The sequence below is a fragment of the Ictidomys tridecemlineatus genome, chromosome 3 (assembly GCF_052094955.1).
Source record: "Ictidomys tridecemlineatus isolate mIctTri1 chromosome 3, mIctTri1.hap1, whole genome shotgun sequence".
NCBI classification, from domain to species: Eukaryota; Metazoa; Chordata; class Mammalia; order Rodentia; family Sciuridae; genus Ictidomys; species Ictidomys tridecemlineatus.
Genome location: NC_135479.1, coordinates 48,731,081 through 48,752,063, shown reverse-complemented (window position 1 = coordinate 48,752,063; position 20,983 = coordinate 48,731,081). Strand labels below are relative to the sequence as shown.

Sequence of the window (20,983 nt, the reverse complement as noted above, 5' to 3'; positions counted from 1 at the left end):
CACAAAAAAGAACCTTCCATCGAGGGTCTTACCAAGAACATCCTTATTCATTTCAAGGACAAGATTCTGCCAGTGAGTTGATGTGCTGCTTGGAGTTTGCAGCCAGACCTCTCTAGAGTGTGCAAGAGATGCCCAGAGGAAAAGAGAGAAGATCTCACCTGTTCTAGGCAGATGGATGGCCCTGCCAGAAGGGGAGGCCCTAGTCCTTCCCAAGAAAGCTCTTGGCTCAGGGACAGACATGTGGCCTGCTGCTCCTAATTCCGGAATCGGAGGGTAAGGAGCCTAGGGGCTTGACATTCTTGTGGAGATGTGAGTCCCGGCAAAAACAAACAAAACAGTCATTCCAGTCAGAATTATGTGCTCAGTTAACCTTGGGCCCAGATGTCTGATTAAGACACCAGGAAGAGAGAATGCAAGCATCTAGAGGTGGAAGTTCTTTACAAAACATTTCAGGCAAAATATAAATGGGAAAAAGGCCCGAGACAGCAAGGGCTGAGTCCCAGATGGGAGCAGGGAGTGGGCCCGTGAAATAGGCTGTAAACTGAGATTTCGTGGCGGGTGGGCATGGGGGTTGAGGGTGGGGAACTGCATCTGGCACAAGCAAAGGGAAGCCAACTGGGATAAGGAGATCTATGGCTCGGGGCAAAGGCCCTTAAAGGCCCTCTAGTTTGTCCCCTTCTGGATGGAAATGGAGTCTCAGAGAGAATGGCTTGCTCATTGTCGGATGTTAGGACTGAGCTAGCCATGGTTCAGACTCTGGCCTCCAAGTCTAGTGGGTCCCTCAGAGGAAGACTGGCCTTTGGGAAATGGAGGCATTGCCGAAGCTCTTAACCAGACAGCCACAGGCTCTCTTGCTACCTGGCAGCCATGGTTCTACTGAATTCCACAAAAATGGGAGCCACTTAAACAACCTAGAGCAGTAACCCCAGGCGCTGTCCATCATCTACCGGCAGCTTCCCCAACCTCCCCTCCTTTGCTCTTCCAGAACCCAGATATTTATTTATTTTTAGTGAATGGAAATACTTTAATTTCAGGAAGCATAGGCCAATTCCCCAACAGCGAGAGACAAGTCTCTATCAGTCTTACAGTGTTCCAACCCTCCTTTGTCAATGCTTGCTGAACGGGTGGGTCTGTGACCTGGTTCGAGCCAAGAAGGCACAAAGAGGAGTCTGCATGGAGCTTCTGAGGAAGGTTTTATTTTCCTAATAAAAGGGGAAAGTGCACCCTGGCACCACCAGGCTTCACTTACACCTCTCTCTTCCTGCCTTGAGGGAACTGAGATGCATACACAGTCTGAGGGTCCAGCCTGAGGGTAAAGTGAGATTCCCCTGAAGATGACAGAGTGAACTATGGAGCCCAAGTTCTTGGTGGCCTAAATAAGCTGCCAGACCATCTCCCTCCTCCAGACTTCTATTAGGTCAACATTAAATGTCGCTATGGTTTCAGCCACTGTGCACAGGTTTTCTCTTATTTGCAGTCAAATGCATTTCTCAATAGCACAGGCCATAATGTTTGGGCAACTCCCGTTGATTGCAAGAGACATTGCTTAGAAATAGCCTTTGCTCGACCTCATCAGCTGTGGGTTCTGCTCTCCTGAAGCCCTCCACCCAGCTCCCTTGTCAGCCCTCAGCCAGATGGTGTCTGGTAGAGTCCCTTCACACCTGGCCATCACTCATTTTTTAGTGACCACCTTGGATGATCTTCACTGACCAACAACTGTGTGCCCATTGAGCATACAGATCAATGACCACTTGGATCAATCGTTCATTTATCAGTCGTATTCATCACAGCCTGCTCTGGGCTCAGCCAGAGTTCCTGGCTCTAGACCCAGCAAGAGTTAAAGTCCTCAGTCTTGTGGGCCAGGCCAGTCAACAGTGATGGTGGCAGAGAAGTGAGATGGGTAGATAAAAAGGAAGCAATAATTTGACTTTGGTGTGTGTGTGTGTGTGTGTGTGTGTGTGTGTTGGTGGCGGGGGAGGTAGCCATTTCTATAACACTCTTCCCTGTCAAATATTTGATGTCTTAGGGCAGGGATCGCCTCTTATTTAGCACAGTCCTGAGCCCATCTCAGAAGAGGCAATATAAAGGAATCATGTTTGGTGATCTTCCCTGGACAAGCAGAGGTTTAAGGTGGACTTGCTCTTGGTTACTCACCCTTCTCTACAAGACCTAGAAAGCCAAAGCCCTTAAAGAATAGAGGGATGAACAGTGGGCACAGAGCCGAAAGATCTTTGCTGTAACCGTAACTGCCACTAACTTGATGCAGGACTTAAGACATATCACTTTGGCTTCTCTGAGCCTTGGTTTTCCTCCGTGACAAACAAGGATAATAACAACTGCATGTCTCACAGGGTTGCTGCAAAGATCAACGAAGATAACTAGTGGATTCACCAGGTACAGGAGAGAAGCGGCGAGGCAGTGTCCATGCATCCACCTCCCCCACCCCCCATCACACAGCAGAAAACCAGAAACCAGTCAGGACAGTGGAACTTTCCATGGGAGATAGAGCATTTAACGAGGGCAAGACCTTGACGGTGTGGTCAGGAATCATCCCTCCCAAGGAACCTAGACACACATTTGGTCCTTTGATGGGGTTTCCTTAGGTTTTTATACGTTTCCCTGCCCTGGAAAATGCCATCCAGGGACCTCATCTATCTGCCCCTGCCCCTCTCCCAGGGCAATACAAGAAGGAAAGAAAATGGAATTGAGGAACGAGAGGTGGTGACCTCTCCTGTCTCCCTCATGGGCTTCTGAGGGTTCTCATGGCCAGTCTAGAGTCATTGCCCAGTAACTTCAGGAAGATTCACTCAAGGGCAGGAGTGTGTACTCAGGGACCTCCAAGCCCTGATCATTTTCAATGGTGCTCTGTTGCTGTCAGGCAGGGCTGCAATGGCCAGTCAACAAAGAGGAGGCTTTCCAGAGTACCTCAGACTTTAGCATGACTAACTCTGAGGTGACCCGGCTATTGGAAATTAACTGTGGTGTCCACTCTGGGTCTGCAGTTGAGGGATGACCTAGATACCCCACTGGAGTCCGCAAAGAGCCACCGCTACCATACTTGGAGTGTGACCCCAGCTGTGTGGGGTGGCAGAAAAAGTATTTCCCAGAAAAGCCAAACTGACCTGCCTGGGAGAAAAGGTGGGGACCCTGAGGCCCTCGCAAGAGGATTTAAGCAGCTTCAGGCCCAGACAACAAATGGACCCAGGAGTTGAAGGAGGCTCATTGGGGAGCTAGGGTATAAATGGTTAGTCAAAATGGAACAAGGTAAGGAAGGGAACAGGTCGGCCAGGAGTAAGCTGCAGAAGGGGAAGCAGGCATCATCCTGAAGTTTTGGCACCTCAAATTGTTCATCCTTTGGTGGTGATGCCATGCAAGAGTCTGAAAGTCCCCAGGAGGTGCTGACTCTCACTGTCACTCCAGCAGTGGGAGGCCACCCAAGACCACACACTCTGTCCTGGTTGGGTGGTGCCCTTTAGAGTGACAGAGATGATCTGAGGCAGCTGAAAGAGGCGCAGGCACTGGCAGGTTATTTTCTCAGCTCCCATCTTGGAGATCTATCTGATTCCCAGGTGGACTACTTGGGACTAAGCAGGTGAGAACCAGAAACCATCATGGGGCCTGCACGGTGGCCACTAGAGGGCGCATGACATAGGAGCCTGCATCCTAGTCTCTCTGTAGCCTACCCAACTCAGAGAGATGATGACAAGCCCTGAGCCTGTGGAGGGGCTCCCCTCACTTCAGAGCCTGCCCTCCAATTGCCCATCACCGTCTCTGAATCCGGGTCTGGAGGAAGAGGTGGCCGGTTGGCTGGGTCTTGCAGGGATGTGGGAATCTCTGGGTCACTTTGGGGTACGATCCCCAAAGCTCTGTGCAAGGCATGCCAGAAGCTTTGTAATCCTCAGGAGGGAAGGGACGGTGGGCTTGGTCTGGTGGCTCTTCCTAAGTCTCCATATGTGTCACATTAGCCCAGTCAGGGAAATGATCCAAGTCAAATAGGGCCCGTCCCCAGGTGTTGACCGCCAAAAACACACACAAGATTCCAATCAAGTTCATCATTAGTCCTGTTTTCACCTGGAAGAAAATAAAAACAGGGTCAGAGTCAGTCCCTTCAGGTCTGCCTGTGGTCAGGACAGAGCGAACGAGACACTGGGAACCAGTCCTTTTGGAGAGGTGTTTGCTAGGCCTCGACGTCCCTGAGTCATGTTCTGAGCTCCCCCCTGCCCCAGACAAAGCAACATCATGTCCACTAAGTGTCATCAAATGCTCACAGTGTCCTTGGGAGGGACGCCAAGACAGATAGATGGGTTCTCTATGTCCAAGTGGGCATTGGAAAATGGCCTCAGGGAGGTGACATGAGGCAACAGCCACTAAGGGAGAGTGTGGCAGAGCCTGGGGTGTGACTCTAGGTTCAGTGGTCACCCCAGTGCCTTAACTGCCCCACAAATGCTGGCTTCCCTGTGGCCCTCCTCTAGCTCTTTCTAATGCTGTCTCTGTGTTCTTTCTTACCATTGCTTGAATGTCCTGTTGTAGACTTTTTACAGGAGACTGGAACCAGGTTTGCAATCCATGGTTTCAGAGATCGACCTTCTTTGTAAAAAATGCTCCATGAAGTCCCAAAGATACCCAATGGAGGCTCCACATTAACTAACAACTGACTGGTCCCACACAAGGACCTTTGCTTCTGATTTCCTTGGTTCACCTACTTGCCCATCCCTCATCCAGAGTTGTGCAAAGCTGCCTTTCCCCCATCAGAGGCGATGAGAGTTCTTCCTGTGACAGAGTTTGCTTCCAATCCGTAGTCTCTCATTCCCCCTACCCCTCACTTCTTCTACCTCTTCAGACACCTCTACAAGTCTCTATCATTGCATTCCCCCCAATATAAGCCTTGCACCTCCCCAACTTTCCCCAGGGTTCTTGCTGGCCTGTGAAGTCCATCCTTGGCCATGTGAGTCCCCCACCTCTTCCAAGCGCTTTGCCAGGGCCCCCTGGTGCCTACACAGGCTTCTCTCAGTGGGAGATTCTATAATCCAACTTGGGGAGAGAACAGCCTATGAAGTTTGAGATCATTTCAAAAAAGAAAAGCTGTATTATAAACACCAATGACAACTATAGATTGGGACATTCGGTGGTATTTCCAAATCACATACCATCCTTTGGAAATTCACATGCCATTCATCATATATACCAATAGCATCATAAAAGTAAACAGAAGCGGCTGTGTTACCATGTCAGAAACCTTGAGGTGTCCATAGGCAAACACGATGGCATTAGGCGGGGTGGCCACGGGCAACATGAAGGCAAACGACGCACTCAGGGTGCAGGGGAGCATGACGTACAGTGGGTGGAGGCCGATGGAACGAGACTGGGGAGAAACAGCACAGAAGCTCACAGCACAGAACATAAAAGCTCCTGGGCCCTCATTCTAAAAAAGCATTCCCTGCAGGCACCGGGTAAGTTCCAACTTCCAAGCCTTTGTCTTGCTGGTTGCTCTGGGTTTTGCCACTTCCTTGGCCAATGACACTATTGAACACTGGAGGCTGAGCTCAAAGGTCCCCCACCCCCCAGAAGTCTGTCTGAGTCTCCACAATTCATTCACCATTTATGCCTTTCACCTCTGCTATGTGCCAGAGACCATGCTGGACCTCTGGATTGCACTGAATCTCACAATGCCATGTGGACATCTCTTTCTGTCCTGTCACAGACTGAAAGAACATACAAGGAAGGGACCGGGTCTCCTCATCTATGGATGTATGTGTTTTTATACACAGTTGTGATCATTTTATGTCTGCAATTTGCTATTCACTTCTTTCATTCTACATTTTAAAATTCAGCTACTCTAAAAGCACAGGAGCAGGCACTCATTAGGTATCTGATGAAGAATGAATGATATAATTATAATATCGGTTAAAATGAACCTTTATCATGCATGTGAGGGTAAATACATAGGCAAAGATGTTCACTGCAACATTGTAACAGCAAAACATAGAAAACAGACTCCATGGCCATCAGTAGCAAGATGATCAAATAAAATACAGTATATACAAAAGATGAAATAACATGCAGATGTAAAGATGGTTTCATGTGCTAATATGGAAAGATATCCAAGACCTATAGTTAGATTCAAAAGAAAAAAAATTAAAGTCTATAACATGTCCATACAATGATCCCATTTCTTTGAAAAGAGTGTGTATTCCTGGTGCAGTGATGCACACCTTTTATGACAGCAACCTTGAGAGGCTGAGGCAGGAGGATCTCAAGTTCAAAGCCAACCTCAGCCACTTAGTGAGACCCTATCTCAAAATAAAATTTTTTTAAAAAATTTTTTTAAAGGGCTGGAAATGTGGCTTAGTAGTTAAGGTCCCCTGGATTCAATACCTGGTACTCCTACCCTCCCCCCAAAAAGATGAAAAGAGTGTCTGTATGTTTGTATGTGTGTAATATACATATGTATAATTTATTCAGAAAAACGTCTAAGAAATTAAGACACCTTGTCTCTTAGGAAAGAGTCTAGAAGATTAGAGTCTGTATACTTTTCTATATCAATTTTGCAATTTTTAGCCCCATGTATATTTTACATTTCAACTTGAAACAATCAAAGCATAATCATGTTCCCAGTTTATTAAATAACCTTCAAAACTGATTGTTAGTGGCTTGATAATATTACATGATACAAACATTTGGTCATTTATTTCACCAACCCCTGATTATTATGAATATATCTTATAAAAAACATTTCAGTGCCACATATTGTAATAATGATGTACTTACAGGCAACTCTGATTATTTTCCTAGGACCTAGTCCCAGATGGGAAATTGCCCAGACAAAGGGTCTGAGCAGGATTAAGGTCACAGCTCCTGTTGGTTAACAGTCCTCTGAAAAGGCTGTGTACCCTTTGAGAATTGCTGAGAGGTCCCAGATAGGGCCAGGCTGTGTCCTCGTCCCCCTCTACATCTTCATTTCCCTTGGCTTTGTGTAGCACGCGGTGTCTGCAGCCCTCATTCCTCGATAACACAGCTGGATGACCACCACCTTTCCCTTTCCCACATGGGCGCCCAGGCAGAGGCATAAGGGGCCTTAGAGGTAGCTCTGGGACACCTAATTCAGGGTTTCTGGTTCTAGACAAGCTTGTTTCCAAAGAGCTCAGCCACCCTCCTTGGGTTAAGGCCTGCATTTGTGTGGCTAGGGCCATTGGTGCTCACAGCGAGGGCTGGAGATGTCAAAGCCAAGGCCTTTCTCGGGGAAAGGAGGCACCCCCAACACACGCCCATCAGAAAAAGACTCTGCACCACACCATCTCCCTCCTTCTCCACCTCTTCCTCCTTGGCATCTGCTTGGCAGCCTGCTTAGGGGGAGAAGAGAGGCCACCTTGCTATTTTTAACACTTTCATCTTCACTTGGAATGGAAGGAAAAAACCACTTAGGTTTGCTTTTTTATGCACATGGACGCCCAGGCAGCTGGATGGAAATTTACCAACTTCAATGGTCTGTTTGGGCCTTTTGTGAGTCTGTCTCCTGGCTCCAGAATAACTACAGCATTTCCTACGCTCCTTCTGCAGTCTACAGAGGCTTTTCATAGCCCCATCTGACAGACACCCAGCACAACTCTAGGAGGAAAGATCTTAAGGGATGTGTTGGGGGAACTCAGGTCTTTTGGCTCCAAGCCCAGGGCTCTTCCCATACCACCCCGAAGGCAGTACTGCTTTGCAATGAAGGACAAAAGAAATGTGAGAAATGATGACAACTGACTTTTCTATTAATTCTGTTTTCATCTCAATTCCAGTTCAAAATCATGCTTGCCCATGAACAGAATGCTCCAGCTGGCCCTCAGGAGGCCCTTTTCCACTACCAAAGACCTCTATGGCTCAGCTCACATGGACCTCTCATCCCTGAGCTCTCTAAGCAAAGCTGTGGGAAGTCCTCAGTCCTGCCATACCATACCCTTCAGAGGCTGCTTAGAATGTTCTCTCCTTCCTACCCATCCCTAAGCCCTTCCTTCTCTAAGGCCTCTTTCTGAGGAGTCCCAGTCAATGATATTCCCAGGGGTGCTCTGCAGTCCTCCTGCGCACCTTCGTGACATACTCAGCAACCACATCCTGGCCCCGCCTCCTGGGCACAAGTCCTGTCTCCCCAACTCGAAAAACAATCCAGTGAGATTTATAAAGTAAAGTTTGATGCTGGGTGCAGTGTGACACTCCCATGACTCCAGCTACTCAGCAAGCTGAGACAGGAGAATTGCAAGTTTGAGATCAACCTCGGCAAGAAAGCAAGTCCCTATTTTAAAATACAAAAAAAAAAAAAAGGACTGGCATGTGCAAGGCCTAGGTTCAACTCCCAGCATTCTGAAAGAAAAGAAGAAGAAAAAGAAGAAGAAGAAGAAGAAGAGGAGGAGGAGGAGGAGGAGGAGGAGGAGGAGGAGGAGGAGGAGGAGGAGGAGGAAGGGGGGAGGAGGAGGAGGAAGGGGGGAGGAGGAGGAGGAGGAGGAGGAAGGGGGGAGGAGGAGGAGGAGGAGGAGGGGGAGGAAGGGGAGGAGGAGGAGGAGGAGGAGGAGGAGGAGGAGGAGGAAAAGTCCATATTTGATGCTTTGACCAACAGACAAAATACAAAGAGGAAATAGAAAACAGTGAGGGCCTCAGGACCAGGGTCGTCAAGGGCACACAAGTCTAGGTCAGAACCAGGGCCAGATCCAGCTCTCTGAGCCTGGTCAAGCTCTGGTGCCTGATTTTACCACCTGTCTAGGGACCCAGAATATCATCATGGGTTGACAGCTTCCTGTGAAATGACATACCACCCTCTCCACCCCCACTGGCATGGCTACTTACCATGGAGGCAAAGATGGGCAGAAACAGGGTGGTGGTGGCCACGTTGCTTGTACACTCCGTGGACACAGCAACAAGCAAGGATAAGATCAAGGTGATGGCGGCAGGAGGCACTGTTTGCAAGGGCTCCATCTGCTTCCCCATCCACTCGGAGAGTCCTGAGGCCTGGGAAGCAGCAGGAGGCCAGTGACTTCAGGGCTTCTGGCTTTGTAGTTCCTCCAGGGCCAGGGTGTGGGGGAGCACAGCTCATTCTCTACTTCCAATCCCTCATGCATATCCCATAAGTGATCTCATTCACCCCCACTTCATCCTCACTCTGCAATCTCCTGAATCTTTATTTTCTTTTCAGCTGGTCTACTATCTGCATTTAAACATCCATATGCCTTCAAGATATTCGCACCCAGGTGTCCTGTGAGCACTATGCTCAACATGCTCCAACCAGAACCGCTTTAGCTCAGAATCCACTTCTCCCTCTGGACTCACCATCTGTTGCTGTTCAACAAGAAGTATGGGAGTCACACAGACAGGTCTCTGTCCCCTTCCTCCTTGCACCCAGTCACCACATCACCCAAAACATCTCACTCACATCCATTCTCCGCTCAATCTCCCACAGTTCTTAGAGCCCAGGAGAATGATTTGGGCCAGAAATTTGGATGTAAATTTAGAACTTTGGGATGAGAAGGGACTGAGCAGGCAGAGAATGAAAAGTAAACAGATCAGTGATACAGGCCAGAGCCTGAGAAAACAATCATAATTCAGGGAGAAAGGAAGAGAAATCAGTCAGCAAAGGAGGCTGAGAGGGAACAGTCAGAAGGAAATCAGGCCAAAATGGGGGAAGGTGTGAAGGAGAGAATGACCTAAGAGTCCACGTTCTCAGATTGAGTTAGGTGAAGACTAAAAGGCATTTGCTTGCCCTGCCCCAACTCCTGCCTGCCCCAAGTCTCCACTTCAAACATCAGAAAGATTTTTCTCAAATGCACATGAGGCCAAGTCACTCCCCTGGCCTCTCCTCTTCAGTGGAACCTCCACTATCTCCACATATGCTATTCTGAATTCAAGACTCCAGGACAAAGGCTTCTCCACCCTCATGTGCTCTCGAACCAGATATCTTGTGTTTTTCCCTTGCTCATGAGTCACTTCCTCCTGAAATGTCCTTCCAGGTAAACCCCCCTGTTTTGGCTATGAGGTGTTAAAAACAGGGACCATGTCTCAGTCTCCTCCATAATCCCTGTACCTAACCTAACACTAGTGGGATGTAATGGGAATGTTTGAGGAATGTAAAAATGATAGATGGAGAAATGAACAGGTAGGTGGAGGAATGGTGGAAAGGCGACTTGATGGATGGATTTGCTCATCCCAAAACTATGTATTGGGCTGGGGATGTAGCTCAGTGGCACAGCACTTGCCTAGTAGGCATGGGGCCTTGGGTTTGGTCATATATGTATATATGACGATATACATATATATCGATATCTCTGTGTGTGTGTGTGTGTGTGTGTGTGTGCATCCACTACATACCAGATTCTGTCCTAGATGTTAAAGAAACAGAAAATACAAGATAGACCAAGCCTATCTATTATCTTCCATTCCTGGATAGATGGAAAGAAAAAAGGAAGGGAGGGAGGGAGGGAGGGAGGGAGAATAGCAGCACTGAGCTAGTTCATCTCCCTCTGTCTCATTTCTTCCCCAAGGGGTAAGAAAGAAGGTAGAGAAAGGTACCTTTTGGTGTATTTTTCCCTTAAAAGCTGTTCCTTTCCCCTATATTGTTAAATACTTAGCTAGAGAAAAAAAATTGAAATTTTGAAACCATGGGCAACGAGAGAGTCAGCATATAGAAGAACCAAAGGAAATGCTGAAAATATTCATGAAGACTTGAAGGAAAGATTTCCCTAAGATAATCAAAGCAGAGATTATTATTACCAGACCCCAAAGTGGGCCCAACAGTGTGTTCTTGGCTTGTGCGTGTGTGTGTGCGTGTGTGTGTGTGTGTTGTGTGTGTGTGAGAGAGAGAGAGAGACAACTGAGGTCACTTATCCACTCATTTCTATAGACACTCAAGAGGGGTCCCTCGCTTCCAGGCACTGTCTGTGGTACAGGGTTCTCAGATGACAAGAGAGAGTTCTTGCCTTCACAGCATGTGCAGTTTTGTAGAGGAGACAGAACTACAGGAGCCCAGGGATGGAGGAGTGGAGGAATGTGGCACCTCTGGCCTCCCTCCTGGTAGGAATCTGAGGGCCCCAGGCAGTGGTGGCTGATGAAGTTACCTCGCATCCTTTAGCCAGAGCAAATCCGCCCCCCAGTAGCAGCACGATGCCCCATGGCACCTTCTCCTGGGTCACCTTCCAATCCAACAGTGCCGGGGGATAAAATGGAGTTTCTCTTTCTGAGAAGAAAAAGCAACACACACACACACACACACACACACACACACACACACACACACACACAGCCAAGAACAGTGTTAGAAGACAAAAAAGAGTCATAATCAAAGGAGAATAAAGCTAAAAAGAATAATGAGATACCAGCTTATATCTGTAAATTAGCTAAAATTTACGATAATACTTGTTACCAATGCTGGTGAGAGTTTGGTAAGATTGTTCCATGCTGGCCTTTTAAAATGGAAGAAGCTTTTCGAAAAAAAAAAACAAAAAACATTTGGCCCAACATTTTAAAAGCCATTAAGACATTTATGTTCTTTTAATTCAGCAATATCATGGCTAGAAATTTATCCTAAAGAAAAACACCCCCAAATGAAAAGCTATGCACAAGAAAACATCAATTTATACTAACAAAAAATTGTTAGTATAAATCCTATCGTCCCTCCAGGCATAGGATGCTGTCACTAAACACAGTGAATCTGGAGACCGTGGTCATAGTGAGAAATGTTTCTAGTATAGTACCAAATTAAGACAAAGATCCTAAACAACAAAGAAATAAGGTTCAAATTGCATGTCTTTTTATTAAATCTACATAACTTATATTAACAAAGACAGGCAGGAAGATATGAAAAAATACTGGTGGCATTAAGGGAAATCCAAAACACTTTTTGTCCCTGTGTGACAATAAATAAGATTTTAAATATTTAAAAAGCACAAAAAGAAAAGATTTTGTGCCGGGCATGGTGACACACGCCTGTAATCCCAGCAGCTCAGGATGCTGAAGCAGGAGGATTGAGAGTTTAAAGCCAGCTTAACGAGGCCCTAAGCAACTAAGCAAGACCCTGAGCTGGGGATGTGGCTCAGTGGTTAAGCACCCCTGGGTTCAACCCCTGGTACAAAAGAAAAAGAAGAGATTTTGCTCTAAATAATAATTGGCTTGAAAATCTCATCTCCCTAAGCTTTTCTAACATGATTGGTGGAACAAGATTTTTCTCCCCACTAGGCCCAGGGCTTATCTTATGATAATCGTTTGCTGCCAGGTCCCGATCCTGATGAACTGGGAGGTCAGGACAGAGAGGCCTTACCTTCCTCTGTCTGGCTGCAGAAGTTGAACTTGGGCTTTTGTGAAGGCACAATGAAAAGCAAGATGGCCACAAAGATGGCCACGGTGGCATCAGAGATGTACCTAGGTGGGAAAGAGGACACAGGGGTTTAGCCCAGCTCTGCGGCCGCAGTGACAGTTAACCAAGAAACATGTTTTGACTCTGTCAGTTCTGTGTCTAAATCCTCCTACATGAAGAAACAGGCTCAACTGGGTGTGAAAACTGGAGCTCCCAAAGTCAAGGTCAAGGTGGTGTAGAAGACTTGTGTTCTGGCTAAAAACAAGATGCTCATATTCTTGGGCACGTAATTTGGATGAGTTTCAGGATCCCACTTCCCTCTTTTAGCCTGCACTGCTCCATGGGTGGACTTCTGCACCAGTTTCTTTAGAATTGCATGTTCACTAGGGTGACCACAAGGTCTTTTTGGAATACCCAAGCAGATCAAAATAGAATATCCAGTTTCAGGCAGTCATCTCTCTGCCCATATCTCCTGTCTTTCCTAGGATTTACAAGTTTCTCAACCTTCGCTCTGATGACAACATCAGAGCCAGGAAAGACTCTACATATACTCCCTTTGCTCTAGGAGACCTACTCCTAACCCAAGAAACTCTCAGGCCACTCTGCCTGACCATGCATTTTCTGCTCAGTTCATTGCAGGAGAGGATGCTGAAGAAAGAAATACATCCGCATTTTCATCATGAAGATCCATCAGAATAAAATGACTCATAAAACCCACCATTCCAGAACCAAGAGCCCAACCCTGGACCTTCCTCTGGCCACCTATGATGGAGAATAACAGCATTCTGGTTCTGATGAACGAAGCCAGGGGCTTTAGCCAAACGAACAACTTACTTTTTCTCACCCTCCACCCAGGCAAGCGACAGCCAGCCGGGCATGAAGCCGGGGTCCCGGGAGAACCACAAGATGATGAGCAGGAGGAAGCAGATCAGGACATTGATCTCCGCGAAGGAGAAAGGCCCCAGCTTCTGGTACTCCTCCCGCAGCACCTTGTAGGCGGCCTTCTCCTTAGTCTTCTCTACCCCACAGCTGCAGGAGTTTTTAAAACTAGAGAATGAAAAGATGAGCGTGAACGCTGTGCAGCAGAATATGGCAGAAGGACACATGGTGGGGCAAGCCCTTCCTCCCTCTTTCTATACTTTCATCTGCCTCCCCAGCTTCCCAGGATGTCCTGGGGAAAGTCTGTGGAGAGATAAAGGGCTGAGTTCCCCAGAGCATGCCCCAGGGACACCTCCAGAGCTAGGGTGTGTTCCTAGAGGAAGCCTGAGATGGCACCAATGAGGATGCAGGTCTTAGGGACAGTGGAGGCAGGAAAGGAGAGGATGGCCAGAAGGATCAAAGGCAGAGTGGAACCAGGGGAGTGGACAGGAGAATACACGCAGAAACAAGCAGAGCTCAGGCTGTCACTAGCAAAGGTGCCTGGTCCCCTGGAGACTGCTCCAGGGTCACCAGTGAAGAAGGCCAGAAAAAGTTCTGGAACCTGCCCAGAGTGGGGGCAGGGGTCCCTCACATGCTTCCCAAGCCCTCCTACTCTCACCACAGCCCTTGACAGTCCTGGAATGACAGACTCCATCACCAAGGTGACTCAGGAGGGGACAGGGAGCAAGGAGAGATCCCAGCAGACCAGGCCAGGAGGGGACAGGAGTTGAAGATGTGTGTGGGATTCGGATCCAGGAGACCCTGGAGTTAGTAGCTAACTCTTGCTGGAGCAGGAAAGAAATCACCAGGGACTGTTACTGGATGGCCCGTTGGTAGAAGGGGCCTGCTAGGCTGCCCTGCAGAATCTCCCGTGGGTGGTATTGGTATGGAGGTGCAGAAAGAAAGAAGGATCTGTGGAGGAGGTATAGAAGGTCACTCAGGCGCAGGGAAGGGGTAACTGGGGCCACTGGTGCACTGGCTGCAGGCCCTGAGATACTCTTTGAGGGTTCCATTCACCCATTCCTACCACTGTCGGTCTGAAGGGAGCAGAGAATGTCAAGAGCATTGTCCCTGGAGAGCCTTCTCCATGACAGTCTTCCTAGGGCCTAAGACAAGATTCACAGAAGGGCTGGGGTTGGTGGAATAGATGCTGATTACAAATCCACTGCTGGATGTGAACCACCTTTGAGATCATGAGAGTCATGCTGGCAATGGTGGCATGGCTTGCAGCACAGGGAAACTAGGACGTCAGGACATGGCCTCCTGGGGTGCCCAGAGGTAGGAAAATGGGCAGGAGTGTTGGACTCTCAGGTCTGCAGTCAGCTGGGATCTCCTTGCTGGACGTAGGGCAAAGCCCCAGGTCATGAGATCATTAGGAGTGGGGATGATATAGGAGGGGACCTTCCTTGGCTCCATAGAGTCCATGTTCTTCCAAGCATTGACCTGCTGCCATCTGTCATCCTAGTGACTTTGGAGCTGTGCCAGGGGCCTCAGGTTTCCAGAATAAGGAGTGACCTTGGTATTCCTAGCTGTCCAGCAATAAGGAACAATAAGGACTGGCCATAAGGAGCTGAGCCCATTTGGTTCTGGTAACACATTCCCAACAACACAGTGGCTACAGACTCTGGGGCCGCATCAAATATGCAGTCACTGACCCTGGCCTCCCGTACTGGTGCCACCAAGCCTTCCGATCCTCCTATGTTAAGCAATTTAGCTATTGTTTCTAGGTTAATTTCATCAGGTGTCTGCTGAGCTGGCATGAGAGGCAGGTACATGGGTCCAGTTGGCCTGCAGGAGCCCAGGATTGGGGTGGTGACCACAGCATCCTGTAGCAAAATGGCCTTCACTGTGATGCATCGTGGTAGACGTGGACTGACTATGCTGCAGAGCCAAGGACAGGGCATGAGATCTTTGAGCCCCCATATGCCTCTACATGGCAGGGGTTGGGAAGAGCATTCTTCCCCTTTTTGGCCTGGTTGGAACAGTTGGGTAGCAGCCAGCAGTAATATCCCATGTTCTTGGCAGTCCTGGGTGAGGGTCTGTGGCCCCATTGGCAGAATGTAGCCAGGAAGCTGCCCATAATTTCAACAAGACAGTTTTCCTGGATTAGGCTAGAGGATGAGATCTTGACGTTGTTCTCCACAGCCATGCACATGAGAAACTCGAGTGAGAGTGAGGCTTGCTAGATTGTAGAGGTGGTTCCTGTGGCGAAGACATGCACTCCTCATCCTTAGGTGATATGGTCCCAGAGGCCAACGAGGCAGAAGGGAATCTCCAGGTCCTGGTTTGCACCGGATGTGACCTGTCCCCATCATTCCAGCCAAGAGGAAAATGCTGTCCTCCACCTTCAAGATCTGGAACTGAAACTAGTTGACCTGTGAGCCACCCTCTGCTCTGTGTCCAAGCTAGAGTAGCACATAGGGGAAGGGTGGAATCAGATGGCTGCCCAGCTCCTCCACCACCACCAAGCTCCCAAAGTCCCCATGCTGCATGGTAGCTGCTCTCCAGGCTCCCTGATGGCCCAGAAGAGCTGAGGGAGGCTGCACCAGGCTGGGTGAACTGTAGCATCAGGTTCCTGGCTGAGTTTTCAGGGGCCTGGTATTCACCTCAGCTGATGAATGAGAGGCTGACTATGTTCCTGTGGTCTTGATGTCAGGTCAGTTCCTTCTTCTTACTTGGCCCTTGGGCTTTAGGGATGCCCCCAGACCACTACTAGTGCTCTTGACACCCGGTCATGCTTGGCTTGGTGGCAGTTCAGCACAGCAACCTTTGACCTCCCCAGAAGGAGATGGATGTAGGGTTGTAGGTCAAGGGCACAGACTCCAGAGCCAAACTTCCAGGGTTCCAATTTCAGGCCATCTACTTCCATATCACACAAACTTGCATAGGCCATTTAACCTCTGCAGACCTCAGTTACCTCATCTGTAAATTGGCAATAATAATTATAATAATATTTGCTTCACAGATTGTTGTAAAGATTAAACAAATTCATAAATGCAGAGTGTTTGAATGAGGTCTGGCACATAATAGGCACCGGATTAAACATTAGTCATTGATATTTCTATTGTCCATGAATGGACACAGGTGCCCCCTGCAGAAGGTCCTGGGGACTGTCTGCTGACAGGCCTCCCTGGTTGATATGAGCAAACCAGCTGGACTTTAGTCCTTGCACAGTTTCAGAAAGAAGAGCAAAGAAAGCTGCTGTCAAAGTCAAGTTGTGCAGCAGGTGATCATGGAAGCGCGTCCCTTTCCCAGAGAGTGGGGGACTGGACCCCAGGCGGGGTGGGTAGAATGGAGCCCTGCCTACTATTATGATCATTAAAGTGACTGTTTTGAACATGTGTAGCAAATTTTAAAAGGCAGCTTCTGAACAGGTCCTCCTTCAAAAGAAAACAAAGAAAAACACCTGTTTCCCCCATTAAGTTACAGGCTTGTAGGCACTTCTGTACCTTTACTCTGAGTCCCTTCCCTACGGTCCTACAGGGTCCTGCGTCTCACTTGACTCAAGCTCCCTGTGAAGTGGGGCACAGCACACACGCTTAGCTCCTAGCTGAGTACTTTCATCCTAGAGTGGCATGATCACCTTTTGCCACAGATACATTTGTGTCTTTTAAAATAACAACAACTTTTTTTTTTTTTTTTTTAGGTATTTGTCAGCTGCACGTCACAGTTTCTGTCCAAAGTCTGGCCCCAGTGAAGGTTGACTCCAGGTGAACTTGACAGTGTGCTGGGAAGAGGAAGGTAAACTTTCCAGGATGAGCAATCTGTTGGGAACATCGTAGGCCTTTGGTAAAGGTCTGGGCTTGGATTGATTTAGATGATATCAGGAGGGTTTTTGTTTTTTTGTTTTTTGTTTGTGACCTGGTCTAATGGAGCCAGGTGGCCAAGTGAAAGTTTGTTCACATGGGTCAAATTTCTGCTTTAGCCCAAGTTGATGGCATACTTGCCCTTTCTCCCTGGGCCAGGAGCTATGCTGGGTGCCAGGGTCAGAGAGGTCCTGGAAGAGTTCACGGTCAAGGGTAAGAAGCAGCACTGGAACACAGACAGGTAGCAAAGGATAGGGCCGTGATATGCCCAGGGGCATCTCAGAAGAGAGGGGAGCAAGTGTTCTTCTGAGATGGAATGGAGGTGAGAGGAAGCCTGGGAAGGAGTAGCCGGGGAAGTAGCACTTGAACTGGCCTTGAAGGCTAAGGAGGTGAGCAACTGGGAAAGCAGGAAATGGCTTTCCAGACAGAGGGAACAATGTGCGCAAAGCCACATTGAGCAACTGGGGATGGTGGGAATGGGAGGGCAGCCTAGCTAGAGATAGAGCTGCAGAAACAGGGCCAGAACTGAAGGACATTTCTGCAGGGACGGGGTGGCACAATTGGAATGGCATCTTGTGAGCAGCTCTGACTTACCTGAATCTCAGATAAATGCACTGCAACCACAACCAGGAAAGCAGCAACATTATCAGCATGTTGGGGAAGGCAAATCCAAACCAAGAGGCAAAGTTCAAGAGGTCCTTACTGCCAGGAAACAATCTGAAAGGAGAGATACTGGCCTACACCTCAACCCAGGCTGAGCTGTGCAGAGCAAGCCAGCAATGAGCAGAGGCTGAGCAGTAGCTGGATCCTGAGAGATGGGTAGGATTCAGGGCCACATCCTCCTGAGGTCCAGTCATCCAAGTTCATTGTCTTGTAACACTATGCTCTGATCAAGTGGGGAGGCCAGAGCACAAGACAAGGTTGAAGAATGACCAATAAACATTTCCTATGGATCCCAACCCTGCTAGGCATCTCATCAAGTTATGGCTCCATCCCGCAAGATAAGCCCACTTTTGCAAACATATGCATGTAATTTGATTGACAGCTTCAGGGGTCTGTGTATGCCTGTAACCCCCTCACCCTGTAGGTTTCTAAGCAATCTCAAAAATATTTCCCAGGGTGGAACAAAAAGATGTTCCTTAGGCCCGCCTCCCAACCCAAGCCAGCACTAGTAGCCCCAAGGCCCCCGGTAGCCCAAGGTTGTCAAAGCAGACACAGATTTTTTTTCCCACTCAGCCCAGACAGGCTGTTTTTCCCAGAGGAATTGCAGGGAGAAGCCTAAGGATATAGTTAGAGAAAACCCTCCCAGGATTAAAAACACTCTGGCTGCTGAACCTCAGTATCTGCCCTAAGGACTGCTGTCCTATCTTTTCTGTCTCCCAACTCCTGTGCCAGCAGTTTTCCTTGCCCCTGACCATAGCTCTTGTCTGCATTTATTTTTTATTCCAACACCTGACAATTATCCATACCTCAATTAAGGTGTTTATTTACCAGACCCACCTGTAGCTCCTTGGCATCTGGCACCCTCAGCAGACCATGAAAGCCCCAGGCAGGGCCCAGGCTTCTCTCACTTCCATGATCCCAGCCCCATGCAGCACAAGGCTGGGCACAGAGAGGGAATCCTCATGGCCTGTGTCCCTTTCTGGCCAAGGTTAAAAAGTTCCAAACTACCCTTGCGGTCCACCTGGAGCCTCACAAGGAATATGTCACCTCCAGGACAATGAGTGGGGTTAGAGTGAGTGAGATAGTAAGATAAAAAATGACCCAACCCTTCATACCATCAGTAGAACCTCCATATCTTGGAACCATGGCCATTAACCCCCCTGTTAGTGAGTCAAGGGAGTGGGGGAGACTCTTAGAGATGTCTAATTCCTGCAAATTTTAACTCAGGTATCTGTGACTACACTGTCATCTCCCATGACTTGAGCTGAGAATTCAATTCACAGTCCCTGTCTGAGCTGGAATTTCTGAGCCCAGGAAAGAAAGATGGAACTCACTCCAAGAGAGAAAGCATCCCTGCCCATTAACTCCTTTGGCAACAGGTTCCCACGTCCTCTGAGTGTTTCTGAGTGGTTGCAGTGGTGCTGGGACATAGAGGCTAGATGGGACACATCTTCCCATTCCTCCTGGCCTCCCAGCTCCAAGGGCCCAGCTGAGGTGGGAGAGATGAGTAGGGGTCCCTCCAGCCCCAGGGCCCACTTTGTTTTCCCTGAAGTTGTGGCCAGTGACTCACTCTTGCATCTGGCCCAGAAGCACCACATTGGGTCCGGTCCCAGTCAGGGTGGCCGTGCCCCCAATGCTGGCTGCGTAGCACACACACAGGTTCATGGCCTTGCACATGCTTTTCTTGTATTGGTCCTCCTGCTTCTCCATGGCAGATCCATCAAAAATCCCTTGGTTTCCTGTGGTGAACACAGCAATGTTAGCTGAGGCCAGTCACTGGGGGCTACCTAGCCAACCTCAAATCCTGACTCTGCTCCTAACCTCAGGAAGGGGAGATCCCCCACCCCCTGGCAGGTCCTTCCACATGCATTCCTCAGCTTCCGAACTAAAGTCATGGTCAGGTCCCATCTGCCTTCCCACAGTCATTTCCCAAGACTTCCCTAAGTCTTCTCCATGCTCCTGTCAAATCCAGCAATTTTTTTTCCAGTTCTGGGGATTGAACTCAAGGCCTCATTCCTGCTGGGCAAGCACTCTCCCACTGAACGACACTCTCAGCCCCCAAATCAGCAACTTGAGACGCATATCCCCTCTTCTCTAGTTCCTTGCTGTTGCTCGAGATGCTCCCTGCATCTAGTGGGAGTGTAAATCTACCTCCAGTGTCTTTCCTCCCAACAAGGCTTCTCATTTTTTTCCTGAGCTCCCTCAAGCATCTGGTTTATGGCTTGCCCATGGCTTCTTCCAAGTCACATAATTTGTTTGAGGGACCCATTGATGCCATCCCACTGGACTCCACAAGAGTTGGTGGTTGGAGTGTACCCCATCACCTCGGTAGCCCCAGGTCCCCACCCAGGGTCAGGTAATCAGGACATCAATCATGGGTCTGAGTTCACAATGCAGGGTTTTGGGATAGGCAGAGAAGAGACAGCGTAAGACAGATGCTATCTTATATTCCCTGAGCTCTGAACCTAATACGAAGCAAAGGCAGGACACAACCCCAAGATCTGTGAGAGTAGAGCAGAGGAATTTGGCATGCTCTGGGTCAGAGAAGGTCTCCCTGAGGATGGTAGGAGTAGCAAGGGTTGAGGAGTACCCAGTAGGTGTTCAAAAGATACTCAAATGAATAAAATGAACACTTAAACACTAATTTCTGTGGTTGGAAAGAACTAGGGGTAGGATTTTCTTATAAGCTTTTTTTTTCTTTTTTTGCAGTGCTGGGGATGGAACCCAAGGCCTCATACATACTAGGCAAGTGCCCTACCATTGAGCTACATCCCCAGCCCCATTATAAGCTTTTACTCATGGAAATGAAGTGTTATAGCTCTCCCAGAACATTTATGCAAAAGTGTCAATTGATGCAAAATTGACATTTCTAAAACGTATGAAAACAGTACTTCCTAATATTGTTCTCTATGCATGTTTAGAGTTGGGCTCCAGGAAGGAGGAAAGGATAAGAAGGTAGCCAAAATGTTTGGCAATGGAGGGGAAGGCTGGGACTGTAGCCCATGCACTGACCCAGCCTGGGGCTCACCTGGCAACTCGCTGGCCTTGCCCTTGTCCACTAACTCCAGTGCCTCCAGATTGGTCTTAGTAGCTGCTCTTGTGGCTTCCATCTGCTGCAGCATGGCTTCCACAATGGGTACCATCATGGCCGTGGTGGCTGTATTGCTGATCCACATGGACAGGAAGGCAGTGACGCTCATAAAGCCCAGCATCAGCCTGCAGAGACGGGGCACGAGAGGAAAGCCAGAGAATCCCCCACTCCCCAACCCCTTCATCCCCA

General features: G+C 48.6%; 1 protein-coding gene across 2 annotated transcripts in view; it reads right to left on the bottom strand.

Moving 5' to 3' along the window:
• Nucleotides 1-1,176: 1,176 nt before the first annotated feature.
• The window catches only part of Slc13a5 (solute carrier family 13 member 5), a 28,606-nt gene continuing 8,799 nt past the window's right edge, over nt 1,177-20,983 (bottom strand). The window contains exons 4-12 of one of the 2 annotated variants that reach the window (XM_005337326.5): nt 20,732-20,919; nt 19,274-19,442; nt 17,635-17,757; nt 13,151-13,363; nt 12,281-12,381; nt 11,082-11,200; nt 8,821-8,982; nt 5,225-5,362; nt 1,177-4,071 (exon numbers count right to left, since the gene is read on the bottom strand). In XM_005337326.5, coding sequence (XP_005337383.2) covers nt 3,940-4,071; nt 5,225-5,362; nt 8,821-8,982; nt 11,082-11,200; nt 12,281-12,381; nt 13,151-13,363; nt 17,635-17,757; nt 19,274-19,442; nt 20,732-20,919 — 1,345 coding nt within the window. In that variant the 3' untranslated portion in view covers nt 1,177-3,939. The remainder of the gene's footprint in view (nt 4,072-5,224; nt 5,363-8,820; nt 8,983-11,081; nt 11,201-12,280; nt 12,382-13,150; nt 13,364-17,634; nt 17,758-19,273; nt 19,443-20,731; nt 20,920-20,983) is intronic. The other variant, XM_040269520.2, reaches the window with a different exon arrangement.